Source organism: Bacillus rossius, chromosome 11 (assembly GCF_032445375.1).
Source record: "Bacillus rossius redtenbacheri isolate Brsri chromosome 11, Brsri_v3, whole genome shotgun sequence".
Classification (NCBI taxonomy): domain Eukaryota; kingdom Metazoa; phylum Arthropoda; class Insecta; order Phasmatodea; family Bacillidae; genus Bacillus; species Bacillus rossius.
In genome coordinates, this window is record NC_086338.1 from 24690773 (window position 1) to 24707316 (window position 16544).

The 16544-nt window shown below is 42.8% G+C and overlaps 1 protein-coding gene across 1 annotated transcript in view; it reads left to right on the forward strand.

Moving 5' to 3' along the window:
* The window catches only part of LOC134536698 (ras-specific guanine nucleotide-releasing factor 2-like), a 400528-nt gene that overhangs the window by 161799 nt on the left and 222185 nt on the right, over nucleotides 1–16544 (forward strand). Inside the window, exons 4-6 of the mRNA XM_063376561.1 lie at nucleotides 16–163; nucleotides 4246–4499; nucleotides 16088–16317. Coding sequence (XP_063232631.1) covers nucleotides 16–163; nucleotides 4246–4499; nucleotides 16088–16317 — 632 coding nt within the window. The remainder of the gene's footprint in view (nucleotides 1–15; nucleotides 164–4245; nucleotides 4500–16087; nucleotides 16318–16544) is intronic.

Sequence of the window (16544 nt, forward strand, 5' to 3'; positions counted from 1 at the left end):
TGTGTGGTGTGGCAGCTTCAACAAGCTGCTGCTGCAGAAGGAGGAGCTGGAGCAGAAGCACCTGCACCTGCTGCAGATAGTCGAGAGCGAGAAGACCGCCAAGTGGCAGTACACGCAGCAGTGCGAGGAGCTGGCCTCCGAGATCAAGAAGCTCCGCGCCGAGGTGAGCGCCCACTCGCCTCTTGCACTCAGCCACGTAATTCTTGCACTGGGATGTATACACATCTTTCTCATTTATGGCCATACGAAATTAACCATGACGTTCACATACGTCAGTGTCTTTGACAATACCTTACATGACTTTGAATACGAACAAGGGCCCTTTTGTGTTTTAATTATTGTCCTTTAACTTGTTTCTAGCTAATTTATATATATATATATATATATATATATATATATAAATATTTGGTAATATTCCAGTATATGTGTTTTATAGAATTTATTACTTTTCAATTGTAAATTATTAAGGAGAAAAAATTAATTTTCAAAAACTTTATTTTTTTGTTCTACAGTTTATAAATCTGTTGCAAACAATGGGTTTTACCTCCTAAAAATATTTTAAAACTAATAAAGCTTTGCTGATTGTAATAACTGGGCCCATTTTGTTTCAATTTTTAATATTACAGAATATTTTAGCATCTTTAAACATGTTTAAAAGGGTTTTTCTTTTCATTAAACTTATTTGTTTTATTCTTAAACGGCTGTCTTTAATAGCTTGTTAAATATTTTTTCAAGAACAATAGTCATTTTTTAAAAATAAAATTAAATTTTTTTACCTCAGCTCGCTAAACCAGTGAGATAAATATGTAACAAAAGTTTTTTTTTTACTTATAAAATAAGGATTATTTCTACCAATAACATATAATTATGAGAACTTTTAAAATTAACATAATGCAATTAAAAAATATATTTTTTTATTAAACCCGGTCTCAACGGGTTATACACAGCCGGGACAGTGAATCGGCAACAACATGCTGCAGAAGCAGTAACTCACACATGCTACAGTAGTGGTAACACAATGTGCTACAGGAATGGTAACCCATACAGTTCCAGTTGTGGTAACGTACGCGTGCTACAGGAGTGGTAACAAACATGCTACAGGAGAGGTAACACACATGCTATAAGAGTGGTAACACACATGCTACACGAGCGATAACACACATACTGCAGCAGTGATAACATTCTTGTGTAGCGGTTTGAACTTCGCGCGCCGCATCGGCCTCCGGCACTCCGCTCCCCTCCTCCTTCACCCACCTTTTCCCCCCTCCTAGTGGTTGTTCTATGTCTACTCTTTCGCCCCCCCCCCCCCCCCCTTGATTGGCGCATGCGCGCGCTGCGGCGCGATCTTATAAATTGAGCTGCAACCATGTCAGGAAGCTCTTTCTTGCTTCTGGTTTTAGTCAGGCTCGGTTGTCAGCAGTAGCTGATCTGTTGTAATCTACTAGCATGTAGTCCGTTAGGGTCATTTTGAACTACGTGGGTGTGCGACCTCAGGGGAAAATGTATGTTGGTTTGAGTTGTGTGTGAGGCGGTGGCCCTTACCTTAATGTAGAGTCATTTATTCTTGAATTGGTCTGTCTAAATTCCTTTTCGGCCGCCACCTTGAAAATTGTTTTGTTTGGATTAATGCATTAACGTAACTTCACTGTCAACTTCGTTTTTATTGGTAACTGTCTCCCCCTGAGACGTCGTCGCACGTATTTGATTATTTCTTATTAATGTAAATTCGTTCTGTAATTGTAACTGCACTTTGCAGTAGTTTTGTAAAACGTAAAATGTCTGAATTTAACTGCATACTTGGCACTGCTTTTGCTTCGCGTCAACTGCGCGTTGTATGATGGGATCGCTTACGGTATAGCCGGCTTAACTTCGAAGCTTGTTGTTAACAAGCCCGTTTTGTCTAAAATCATTGTTTTTGATTTTTGTATTTAGCCTTGCCTAAATTGTATTCACTTAACCTCATCAGTAACCTAATGTTATGATTTGATGTTTGAATTAAATGTTTGTGTACTTGATACCATTTACCTTGCATACCTAATCTGCTCCATTCACGTAAACCCCAGTCCATGCCAGGTTCTGGCCTCCCTTCACGTTTAGTAAAAAAGGACAACCCACATTTACACTTGCTACAGGAGCGGTAACACACAAACGATTCTAGGGTGGTAACACACACATGTGATACAGCGGCAGTAACACACACATGCTGCAGAAGTGATAACACATAAATGATACAGGAGCGGTAACACACACGCTGCAGGAGCAGTGGGACAGGCCAGCATGGATGTTGTTAAAACGCCCACACAGTTACCTGGATGATTTTGTGAAACTGTGGGTAACCTAAATAAACAGCATAAGAACAGAAAGTAAGTGAGAGGGTGACAGCTATTTGGTTATCTCCAACTAGAAACAAATATATATGTGTGTATATATATATATATATATATATTCTTAACGAGGCTACGAGACTACAAGGCTATGAGACTACGAGGTTTCGAGGATACATGGCTCCCACTGGCTACAGTAGTTCCATTCAGAAGGGAGAGTTATTTTATTTCTGGTAAAAAAAAAAAAAAACTTGTCACAAGTAGTTCCATTTATTTTAAACGCATGTCTGCTCGTGTTACTTCGTGGTAAATTTTTTTTTTTATTTGGGATGCGGGGTACTCTCTCAATATTGCAAGAGAAAGAGGGCTTCGCTAGACATCAAGGAGAAGTTCATCTTGCATGATCGTGATTCTTAGCGGTCTTAAGCATATTATTGGACTGAGTGATGAGTTTTTGTTTTAATTCCACCTGATAAAAATATTGTAAATGCTGATTAAGTAACAGACATTCACTAATTAAATGTAACTCCGAATAAAATTGCATTACTCACTAATTAAATAATTTTTCATGCAGAGATTTATTCCTCAGAAATAACCAGAAGCTCTCGAAGAACATCAGCAGTATAATATAAATTGGCCGAATGTTTTTTTTTATTAAAATTTCTATTAATTCTTTTATTGCAAATATTAAATTTTTCCCGTTTTTCTAGCATAAAAATTACTGATTTTTAAGATGGCGGCCGTAACGAATATTACAACGGTTACATAACAATTCAAAATGGCGGCCATGATATCCTAAATGTCAAGGTCATGATCAAGGCGGCTTAAGAGCAGCTTGTAGATGCGGACTTTAAGCCGCTTTGCGGCAGAAGTCTTTTGAGGTTTTTCGATTTCCAAATTATTGAATATTTTGCTGGATTTTTCCCTCAGAAATGAAATTTTTTAATTTCCTTATATATATATATATATATATAAAAGTAATTTTTTTATATCTGGAAATGTTGGCTGATTTGGGCGTATTTTTGGCAATTTTCGACAAATTATTTAGGCATATTTGGCCAATTTTTGCATATTTCGAAGGTCAAAAGTCAATGTCATACAGGATTGCCACCGTGACGTCAAGAATCAAGATGGTAAACGTGAACTTAATCCTCGGGCCAGCAGCAGGCGCAGGAAACACATTTACATAAAACTTATATATTTTTCTTTATTAAAGTTTTATGAAAATAGTAATTATTTATTATTTTTCATTTTTATACATAAATAACATCGTTACTCTGGCTGGGAACCAAACTAAGGACCGAGATGGATTGAGTAACTAAACATTTGATGTAAACAATTTTTTTTATGTTTGGGAATTTTCCAAATTTTTTTGGCCAAAATTTAAAATATCTTCAGGTTTACGGTCAAGGTCGATGTTTCAGAGGAATTTTGTCCATCTCTGAGCACAGTTACCCCTATCCGAAGAATATTGGCCTCTCTAGTGTTTTGGAGGAAAAAATGGGAAATTTTCATAAAAATTGGAATTTTCCCCTTGAAATGGAAAATGTTTAGGAATTATGAGGGATTTTGAGTCATTTTTGCGTAATTTTGAACAATTTTGAGGAAATTTGATACCAATATGATCGCCGTGACGTCACAATCCAAGATGGGGTCGGCACCATGGCACAAGATGCCTTTAAACTGTTCCCGGCGCCCCTTTTATTATACTACTGCTACTGTATAGTTGCTTGATACGTTGGGAAGGTTTCGTTTATTAAATAGTGGTTATCTGATAGAAATGACTTGTTTACGCAGCCTTCTCTCTCTTCACTCTATTGTAGCATAGTATAAACTTTTTTTCATTAATCTGCTGACTCCTTTCGTGCACGTAGCAGAATCCAGGCTGCAACGACACGTTGTGCCGCGCGCGGTGTTGCAGCTGTGCGCGCTGAAGAAGGAGTGGCGGCCGGTGTCGCCGTACCGCGCGGGCACGGCGGAGGCGGCGCAGCCCGCCCCCAGCGCGCCGGGGGCGGCCGCGCAGCCGGTCGCCGTGGACCAGGAGACGCTGGAGCTGCGCAAGATCAAGAAGGTGCAGAGCTTCTTCCGCGGCTGGCTGTGCCGGCGCCGCTGGAAGCAGATCGTGGAGCAGTACATCAAGTCCCCGCACGCCGAGAGCATGCGCAAGAGGAACAGGTGCGCGCCGTCCAGCCCCACTGCCGTGCGCATGTCGTCACGTTAGTGAATTATGTGCCTGCGAGCAGGGGCGTATTCAGGGGGGGGGGGTTAGGGATTCAAACCCCTCCCCCCTTCCTTAGCACCAAATCTTTAATTAATTTCTTATTCATCACTCAAATAAATTTCATATTAAAATTAATATTTTTTTTACCATTACAATATTTAAATATAAGTACCGGAAATAGCACTATTTTACACCTTAAAATCCAAATTTTCCCGGGGGAGGACCCCCGGACCCCCCACTTTAATACGGGGGGCCATGCTTCTTAACACCCCCCATACACAAATCCTGGCTACGCCACTGCCTACGAAAAACAACAATCTCTTAGCAGGATCCGGCAGACGTTTGTCCTGCCAGTGTTTATTTATTTACCTCTGCATATCTAAAAATGTATGATTTGTATGTAATGCAGAATCTAAAAAAAAAAAAGTTTGAAAAGGTATTCCATTTTAAACTCACTCACAAAAAAAAACTAATCACAGTCACAATCACTATTTGTTGTTATCGAGGATTAAAGAAAGTAAAAAAAAAAATACAATGTACCAATTTCCATGGCGATCGGTTGAACGGTACAGAAGTTGCTGCGCTGCAGCGCCATCTGGTGGCTATTTATAGCCAAATGGCTAGTGCGAAAATATTCTCTGTGTTTAAATATTTATATATAACAAATTTCCTTACGATCTGTTGAACAGTATCTATAGAAGTTGATGCGCAGCAGCGCTATCTAGTCGCTAGTTAGGTATAGAAAAATGATACCATAAAAACCTTCTCCGTGAAAAATCAGTTCGATGTGCCAACTTCTATGGTGATCGGTCAAACGGTGTCGGGGTTTATCAACGTCGTGTATACCAACATCCATACACACACACATACACACACACACTAGCTGCAGTGCCCAGCGTTGCCCGGGCTGAACACAAGGTGATATAATGTCCAAGAGTTAAAGCAAAATGGATAGCGCAATATGACAGTGTGGTGAACATAGATAAATGACACACAATTACTGTTTGTCTGTTTGTATGTATATGACCTGTAATTTTCTGTTATAAAAATGAATTTACCCATGGCGATCGGTCGAATGGTAGGAAGTTGATGCACTGCATAGCCATCTATTGGCGAGTTACAAAAAATGAATGGCATGAAAACATGAATTACATGAATGCTCCGTATATTATTACGAATTTTACATTCGAACTTATAAAGTGAGGCTCGTTGTTGTTCTCATACTCAAACAGCACCAAAAAGTGTTCACAAGAAAATATATTTCAGAATGAAAAATAGTGAAATAGTGGTTAGAGTTACTGTTATAAAAAATCTAAACACAAACCGAGGTTCTTTCGATTTTCTTAAAGCTCCACGTTACCAGTCAGCACTTAAATTGTAAATGTTGACAATTTTGTATTTAATATGAAATAAAATAAGAAATTTAACAATTGATTCTAATATATTTTAATTTGTAGTCTACATTAATATTAATTTTATGAATTAATTTGCCTCCATATGAAATATTGCCCTTCCAGAAAAATTTTTTTTCCATGATTACAATTCGAAGACTGTCTGTTCTTCCCCGGAAACCGATTTTAATTGATCAGAGAAACAGCACAATAAGCTATCAGAAATGAAGTTTTGTCAAATATGTAGGGTGTAACATGAACGGAACAGGTATTCTGGAGACATTTCCCAAATGTTACCAAAAGCAAGCAACCTGACTCTTACTGACGTAGGACAGAGTGTTGGACCGCAAAATGTAGAGAGGGGCTTCTATAAGGCGATCAGCCGCAAAACAGCTCGCAACAGATGACATCCTCGGGAGCTGCAGCCCATTGACCAATGGCACTCCCTGGGCTCAGTTAGTTTGCAGCGGGGTGAGGCCACCGCGCAGTGGCAAGTCCACCAGCGACGAGATCAGCCAGGAGGCCACCCATCAGGGGGACAGCATTCAGCAGCTCGGAAGGCAAGCATCAGGGCACCGACCTCATAAGAACAGCGGACAGCCAAGCGATGGCACTCCCTGGGCTCAGTTAGTTTGCAGCGGGGTGAGGCCACTGCGCAGTGGCAAGTACACCAGCGAAGAGGTCAGCCAGGAGGCCACCCATCAGGGGGACAGCATTCAGCAGCTCGGAAGGCAAGCATCAGGGCACCGACCTCATCAGAACAGCGGACAGCCAAGCGATGGCACTCCCTGGGCTCAGCTAGTTTGCAGCGGGGTGAGGCCACTGCGCAGTGGCAAGTACACCAGCGACTAGGTCAGCCAGGAGGCCACCCATCAGGGGGACAGCATTCAGCAGCTCGGAAGGCAAGCATCAGGGCACCGACCTCATCAGAACAGCGGACAGCCAAGCGATGGCACTCCCTGGGCTCAGTTAGTTTGCAGCGGGGTGAGGCCACTGCGCAGTGGCAAGTACACCAGCGAAGAGGTCAGCCAGGAGGCCACCCATCAGGGGGACAGCATTCAGCAGCTCGGAAGGCAAGCATCAGGGCACCGACCTCATCAGAACAGCGGACAGCCAAGCGATGGCACTCCCTGGGCTCAGCTAGTTTGCAGCGGGGTGAGGCCACTGCGCAGTGGCAAGTACACCAGCGACTAGGTCAGCCAGGAGGCCACCCATCAGGGGGACAGCATTCAGCAGCTCGGAAGGCAAGCATCAGGGCACCGACCTCATAAGAACAGCGGACAGCCAAGCGATGGCACTCCCTGGGCTCAGTTAGTTTGCAGCGGGGTGAGGCCACTGCGCAGTGGCAAGTACACCAGCGAAGAGGTCAGCCAGGAGGCCACCCATCAGGGGGACAGCATTCAGCAGCTCGGAAGGCAAGCATCAGGGCACCGACCTCATAAGAACAGCGGACAGCCAAGCGATGGCACTCCCTGGGCTCAGTTAGTTTGCAGCGGGGTGAGGCCACTGCGCAGTGGCAAGTACACCAGTGACGAGGTCAGCCAGGAGGCCACCCATCAGGGGGACAGCATTCAGCAGCTCGGAAGGCAAGCATCAGGGCACCGACCTCATCAGAACAGCGGACAGCCAAGCGATGGCACTCCCTGGGCTCAGCTAGTTTGCAGCGGGGTGAGGCCACTGCGCAGTGGCAAGTACACCAGCGACGAGGTCAGCCAGGAGGCCACCCATCAGGGGGACAGCATTCAGCAGCTCGGAAGGCAAGCATCAGGGCACCGACCTCATCAGAACAGCGGACAGCCAAGCGATGGCACTCCCTGGGCTCAGTTAGTTTGCAGCGGGGTGAGGCCACTGCGCAGTGGCAAGTACACCAGCGAAGAGGTCAGCCAGGAGGCCACCCATCAGGGGGACAGCATTCAGCAGCTCGGAAGGCAAGCATCAGGGCACCGACCTCATCAGAACAGCGGACAGCCAAGCGATGGCACTCCCTGGGCTCAGCTAGTTTGCAGCGGGGTGAGGCCACTGCGCAGTGGCAAGTACACCAGTGACGAGGTCAGCCAGGAGGCCACCCATCAGGGGGACAGCATTCAGCAGCTCGGAAGGCAAGCATCAGGGCACCGACCTCATCAGAACAGCGGACAGCCAAGCGATGGCGCTCACTCGGCTCAGTCAGCAGGCAGTGTGGCGAGGCACCTGCAGAGCGGCAACTCCTCTGGCAACGAGGTCATACATACATACAGTAGCGGATCCAGGGGGGGGGGCTAAGGGGCTTAAGCCCCCCCCCCCAAAAGCATCTGGGTCCACTTTCATTATAACTACACAAAGCACACACGATTATGCACCAACAACAGGTTCGCGCGAGACGTAAACGAAATGTATATAGTGCTTGTAATAAGAGCTTCGGCTGTCCTGTAACAAAGATTATGTGGAAAGGGAGTGTGGGAAAGGGGGAGAGCGCACGGTATCACCTCTTCGCTCTCCTCTTTCCAAAAGGCCCGCCCCGCAGTCGCGCCTTGTACTCGAGATGCATAGGCCTTCATGTATGGTTTGTGGATTCGATCACAATAGAATGAGCTATTCAAATCATTATTAACTGTTAACGTGGCGTTCTTTTATTTGCTTTTGTTAAATTTTGAAAAAATGACAGAGAAACGTATACAAGGGGATCTTCGTTCGTTTTTCTTACCGAAAAGGAAGAAAGAAGAGGGCGAACCGAACGAAAATGAAACAATATTACCTGGAAACAATGTCAGTGACTTATCATTCTTGACTCAAAGTTCATCAGGTAGGTACATCCTTCTGATTATTCTGTATGTACTTAAAATAAATTAATATTAACACAGTTAGTCGAGGAAAGCTGTTGATGACTGCTATTTCAACACCTTAAATGATTATGTGCCATTTTTAAATAAACCTGTAATTTAGTGTGATATTACTATGCACCACAGAACACTGAAACTTTAATTTAAATCATTTATTTAATTTTTAAGTATTTGTTTACTTTTGTGTGAGCATAATTATTTATGTACAATTTATTCATTTTTCGTTTATATAACCTCTAAAAATAGTTTTGGATTACGTTTTTGAAGGCCGATGATTGGCCTGGAAATCGGCGGAACTTCTGAACTGTATATTGAAACATCGTTCTTAGTGACGCTATTATTTTGTTAGCTGAATTATTGAGTATTATGTCTGTTGTGCCATCTTATGGCTTGTGTGTGGTTCCGCGTCGGGCCTTTTCGACGCGGGATTTAAGGAATATCTTACGTCGCAGATTCGCAAATCTTGTCAATAATTACCCCCCAGAACTTCAGCGAAGTTCTGTTACAATTGTTTTTACTGGGGTCGTAATAGTAATTCAATAAGACAGCGGCAATTAAAGTATGGCTATGTGGTATGCTAAATCCTGAGAGGACGCCATACTAGCATACTGCGAATATTATCACTAATTTTTCGTGATTAACTGTTGTTGCTTCGGGACATAAACAATCAAAAATAATTATATATTTACATTTTTGTGAACAACGTTTTAAGTCTCAGTATTCATTATTTACGGCACAATTTCTAATCACACAACATACACTCAGAAGTCTTTTGATTAAAGATCTCTTGTGAACCGACTGATCATGAGCTAGCATATATTTTATTTTAAATTCTTTATATTATCTGAACTCTTGTATTTTTTGTGTCCAATGTAATCCCACGCCTAATTTATTATTTGTTTTATTTTATTACTATATTATTATCGACTGAATAAGCAACCTTGTTTAATTTTATTTTTAAGATTAGTAATAAATCCTGTTTAATTTTGGAGTCCAGATAATTGCATGTATTTTTTTATATTTTATTCTCTATGTTAATTACCTATGGATAGGGACCGGAAAAATTCGCGGTTTCAATAGCCTTCAGGATAGACTCCACATTCCCCTGTACACTTGTGCGAATGTCAGTTCATTGGCTGCTGACTTGTGAGTCTTTTCAGCTGGTTTGTCTGTGATTCGCTCGTTCTTTGGTTGAGGGTTTATAATTGGTTTGAGTTTCGTACAGATGAACAGTAAGCGAATAGCAAAATCATCTAAAAGGTAAATGTATTTGACTTCTAGCCCATCGCCGAATGGATCCGCGAATTTTTCCGGTCTCTACCTATGGACAAGGTAATTTACTCATTGCATTACAGCTACATTAGAGAGAGTAAATAATTAAATTACATTATAGCAGTTCTGAAGAGTTAGTTAAGTTGTTGGAAATTTGTTGATTTCGTTGTGAATGATTATTTACTTCGTGTACAAGTTGTTATGTTTGTTGTTACAGAGCCGGAACCGGTGCCAGTGGCTAGTACATCCACTGCTTACGGTGAAAATCCTTTTGATATTTCTCATGCAATAGGAAAAGTTCTTAGTGACGAGGAAAAGTTTAAACACCTGACGGAGTCCTTAGAACCACCTCGCAATTTTGAATATCCAGAGCAGACAGGGGGTGGACAAAAAGAAAGTTCCGATCTGATTGGCTGAAGGAATACTCTTGGCTAGTCTATAGCCAACAACAGAATGGTGCATATTGTTTGCCTTGTGTACTATTTTCTGGTCCAGATAGTGGGGGCAAACATTCTGTGGCTCTAGGATCTTTAGTCACGCGTCCACTTTGCAAATATAAAAAGGCATTAGAAATATTCAGAAACCATTCCGCTACCGATTACCACAAAATGGCTGTGTTAAAAAGTACATATTTCAAAAGTTCGTATGAAAACCCTGAAAAAGCTATCAATATTGTAATCGAAACTGAGAAACTTAAAATGATTAAATCAAATAGAGAGCGGTTGATTCCTATAGTAAAGACGATAATTCTGTGTGGTCGAGAAAATATACCATTCAGGGGCCACCGAGATGATGGTGCATTGAGTGATGAAATCAGCCAAGGAAAATTTCGAGCACTTATACAATTTCGCATTGACTCAGGTGATTCATCTCTCCAAAAACATTTAGAGACAACACCGAAAAATGCTACATATCTGAGCAAAACAACACAGAATCAGCTGATTGATTGTTGCCATTCTGTCATAATGAAAAAGTTACTCGACAAAGTCAAAGAAGCAAAATACTATGCTGTCCTTGGCGACGAAACAACCGATGCCAGTGGTACAGAACAACTCAGTGTATGTATCAGGTATTTGAATGTACAAAAGAGCACAATTCACGAAGAGTTCATATGCTTCCTATCTGCAACTGATTTGACTGGTGCTGCATTAAGTGATCAAATCGTTCAACAATTAAATAAAGCCGGCCTACAACTTGAGAATTTGAGAGGTCAAGGTTATTACGGGGGTTCCAACATGTCTGGAAAGTTTAGTGGTGTACAATCATGAATAAAGCAGCTCCAACCGCTAGCGACTTACATGCATTGTGCAGCACACAAACTAAACCTAGCTATAGTGAATGCCTGCAGCTTGCCTAGAGTTCGGAACATGATGGGAGTTGTAAGTAGCGTTACCAATTTTGTACGTGACTCAGCAAAAAGATTGGAACTTATTAAGCATGCTATTCTTGAAAAACATCTAGAGGCGAAAAAAGTTAAGTTACAAAGTCTTAGTGACACATGCTGGCTTGAAAGACATGATGCACTCCTTCAATTCAAAGAGCTCTTTGACTCTATTGTACAGTTCCTTGAAGAAATGTACAGAACTTCTCAGTCATGGAAAAGTGCAAGTCTTCTGGCTTCTATTCAACGATTCGACTTTGTTTTACCTTTGACAGTAACCACCGCTGTATTTGAAATTACTGTTTCACTTTCACGGCAACTTCAGGCTGTTGCGTTAGATCTTAACCTATGCTATGAGATGGTAGACACTGTAATAAGAACGTTGGAAAGGTACAGAGAAACTAAATATGAAGAAATTTTCCAAGAGGCATGTTGTATTGTAGAACCGTTGGACATTCCAGTGCAGGCACCCAGAACTGCCAAACGTTCAACTCATCGCACAAATATAGAAGCACCTGATGCTAAGGAATACTACAGGTAAAATAAACCTTTAACACATACACATGCTTTTTGCTTTGATGTAGCATTTATTTCATTTCTGTTCTGTTCTTTCGAGCTCGAGAATAATGTCATGTCGTGTTTTGTTTCAGATTGAATGTATTCCTTCCTTTTATCGATTATGTATTGGGACAGTTGAGGAGTCGCTTTTCAAGAGCAGAACACTCTTCAATTCTGGACTTGTTTACCCTTGTACCAAGTGCCATCATAAAAACGGAAAATTTGACATCGGTAGTGGCAGCTGCAAGTGTTTACAGCAGTGACTTGCCTCATACTCTCTCTTTATCGGGAGAAATAACTCTTTGGAGGGAGCTTTGGAGAGACAGGGAACATCTACCCCAAACAGCAGCAGAGGCACATCAAGAGACAAATGAGTATGATACATATATTGATTTAGGGGGTTCCCCCCTTTTTCATTTTCAACCTAGCGCTCTTAGCCATTAGGCCCTGCCACCCTGAGGCTCCCAAGACCGTGGAAATAGATACACTGTTTAATTAATTGGGATTGTTAGGACCTTGGCTATGACGAGAGACTGAGGAAACCCATTCCAGCATCGTCACCACTTCAACTCCCTAGATCACTCAGCTAACCAGATAGTTAACCATGTTATTGGCCCTTAGATATTATCAGTATTGCTGACACCTACTCCGATCCACCACATAATTCTGGGACCCCTCGGTAACCCAGAAAATTCTTTGCCCAGTGGAAGCCTATTCAACCTCTTCTAGCTGTCCAGACTAGTAATTGGAGCTGTATCACCTCTCAAAACATCCGATCTTCTCTGGGCTAGTGAATCCTTTGTGCTTGCTCCAAGTGAAAGAAACACCGCCACCATGTGCGTGACCTACCCAAGCTAAACCTGGGCCGACAGAGAAAACCTCAGCAGAGATCAATTTCCACCAAGGGTCAAACCAACTACCAATTTTAGTGGTGTCTAGAACTAACCATTAGTGCAGTTTACAGAAATTGTAGAGGATGTCGGTTTGCCTCAGTCTCTCCCCGACCCCATCTACTAAATCCCAGGGGGTTTACAGCTGATTGCCGATTAAGGCCCTGGTGCATCTGGTCCCGCCAATGGTGGTCCAGTCGCCTTTAATCATTAGCCTTAGCTCTTCACGGTGAGTCAGGCCTTTGGGACCCACCACCAGGGCTCAGTAGGCGAACCTTCTAGAAAGGTTTCAAATGCATCTCCTTTCGTTTCGCTTTCAGTTTTAGCCCATTCACCATTACTGGTTCCTATCCAGACAAGCTAAGGATGCCTGAGGCAGGTATACACAATTAGAGTCCTCTTTTGTAAACATCATCGGTGCCACGAGGAGGCAGAGGATTGCCTTGGGTGCCGAGAGGCTATGTATTCGTTTCAATGCAACCTTTCCATTGACCTGTTGTATCGTGTCTCGAATAATTAGAGCTGGCAACAATTCCGACACCTCAAACGACAGTCATGCTTCTGCAGAGCGGCAACTCCCCTGGCAACGAAGTCAGGCGACAGTGCTTAGGAAACGGTGCCGGCCCCATCAGAACAGTAGACAGCCAAGCGAAGGCACTCGATCGGCTCCGCAGCTCAGCCCGGCTGGTAGAATCGACGAATTTAGGACGACTATGTCAACAAAATGCTGACGAAACACCTCTGAAGCAGAAGGGCCGGGGATTTTCAGGTATTGTCTGCCAATTCATCAGCACCAAGGTCCGTCCAGGGTGGATGAGGCATGAAGGCAGGAACCCAAAGATAATGTCCAGACTTCACCGAAGACCCCAGAAGATGTTGAACTGGTCGAAGATCCTTACGACCACATATTTTATTTTTTGTTCACTATTTCTTCTTCACTTCTTACAACTTGTTTTTATGATTTTAGACAAACAACTCTCATAACAGCTCATATCGAAACACATTGACTTTTAAATATGTGTTGAACGTACTTTCAATTTAGTTGTATTATTTATTAGAAGTCAGTAATATTTTTGAGTGTGCGATCTATCTCATGACCAGTCTTGGCTGTTAAATAACACCAAATTACAGTGTTTTCACAATTTTAATATATAGTGTTGCTGTTACTGTCGTGAAGTTCAATATTTTGTATAGCATCTGGAATTGGAATTGATGTTCCTAAAATTTTTGATCAATAATATTGGAATATTCGATAACATATTATGTAGTTAGTAAATTGAGTTTTTTGTATCTTCTAGAATATTTCAGAACAGCTGTATACAGGATGAATCAAAATTCATGTTACAATGCTTGAGGGTAGTAAGCTCTTATTATTTGCAACCATTTTTCCCAGTAAACATGTTGCCGGAAATGCATAGTTAAGCCCCTGTAGCCCCAGAAAGAGTCAGCGTAGGCAACCCGTTGTAGAGTGTTATGTTGTGGATGTGCGGGCTTTAGAGTAGAGAAATAACCTTTTTAATCGTGGCACAGATTTTAATTTCACTCTGAAATCAATCACAGCTTCGGCTTTGTTTCACAACATTGAAATTGTTGCATATGTTTTAACAACGTGACAGCCTAAAGCAACGGCTCAAAAACACACCCACCTTGAGCGACACAGAGGTGGCAACGGCGAATCATGTTTTCACGGATACGCTGGAGCATGTGTGGAGTCGACCTTATGATTTCGAACGCTTCAATGATTCGCTGTGTAAGCTCTTCTACCGTTTCTACTGGCGTAGCGTAGATAAGCCCTTTTACGTAACCCCACAGAAAGAAATCTAACGGGGTTAGGTCCAGTGACCTTGGCGGCCATGCGACAGGGCCCGCTCGTCCAATCCATCGGTTTGGAAATGTTTGGTTTAAATACTCTCGCACTTGCAGGGAAAAATGAGGTGGTGCCCCGTCATGTTGGTACCACATCACACGTCGGACATGCAATGGAACCTCTTCAAGAAGACCTGGTAGTTCGTTCTGAAGGAAGTGGAGGTATCCGGCGCCGGTAAGTCGTGGCGGAAGAAAAAAAGGCCCGATGAGTACGCTGTCAAAAATACCGGCCCACACATTAACTGAAAAACGTTCCTGGCGAGCTGTAACACACGTTGCATGCGGATCGACATCATTACAAACATGATTGTTGTGCGAATTGAGAATAGCGTCTTGAGTGAGCTTGGCTTCATCGCTGAATAAAACCGCTAACTCAGGGTTCCTCAATACTCTTCGAATGTACCAACGAGAAAATTTCATGTGAAGAGGATAGTCCGCCGGACCCATGTGTTGTACTTTTAGAAGGTGGTACGGGTACAAGAGTCGCTCATGAAGAACTCGCCAAACAGCCATTTTGTCAGCGTCCATATCGGAACCTTCTGCCCTTGTGCTTGTATCCGGACCCTTCTCAAATCTCTGAAATACATCTTCTTCAAAACTGGGAGTACGAACCCTGGGTGGAGCACCAGCATTTGGTCTTGTGACGGCACATGTACCAGTATCACGCATTCGCTGAGTAAGTCTTGCAAACATGGTGTGAGCTGGAATCCTACGACCCGGATATCGTTCTTCGTACAGACGACGGGCGGCTCGTCCATTTTGTCTATCTTCCCCGTAAACAAGCAGCATGTCCGTGTACTCACTAAACGTGTACTCCATTGAGCTCCACTAAAACGTCACCCTTTTCAGAACCACAGCGAAAGAGGTGAAGGCGCCACCAACGGAAGTAAAAAGGGGCGGGGGTCAGCATTCGACATCGTACAGTCCTTTTGAGCACTGCCCGGCGTCGTAAACACGTAATTCACCACAGCATCGTCTGTCTCGCACAAAGCCCAACGGGTTGACTATGCTGACTCTTTCTGGGGCTACAGGGGCTTAACTAAGCGTTTCCGGCAACATGTTTATTGGAAAAAATGGTTGCAAATAATAAGAGCTTTCTACCCTCAAGAGTTGTACCATGAATTTTGATACATCCTGTACATTTTTAAACTGAAGTTTATTTTCCTGGCTTTCTGGAAAAATTAGCATACAGAAATATAACTTCGTAATTTACCTGCTCCTATAGACTGAATTGAAAAGTATTTATGTTGTTCCAAATACTCGTGACCTGCAATGCCAATACAAGGTGATTGTTTCAATGTTAGCAGGATATTATGGAGTGTTGGATAATGTATCATGATAGTGTGTTGTGTGCTTGCGTCGCAGCCTGGTGTTCCGCATGGTGGAGGCCGAGGAGGAGTACATGGAGCAGATGGAGGTGCTGGTGTCGTGCTTCTTGCGACCCTTCAAGATGGCGGCCAGTTCCAAGAAGCCACCCTGCACTCATGAGGACGTCAACTCCATCTTCCTGAACAGCGAGACTGTGCTGTTCCTGCACCAGATCTTCCTCAAGGGCCTCACGTCGCGCATGGAGAGCTGGCCCACGCTCGTTCTAGGTACCGCGTTCCTTCACATGCGCCCGTTCAAATTGTAGCTATCACGCAATATGCCTTTTTCTCTTCTAGCAAATACACACGGCTAACACAACTTGTGCCTTTTCCCAGAGTAGCTACCCCGATCTATGCCTGTTTACGTAGCAGATCTAAATTGTGATTTTCTTCACTATCTATTCTCTTATTTGACAGCTACATTACAAGACTAAAATGCTTTCAAGTAAAAACAA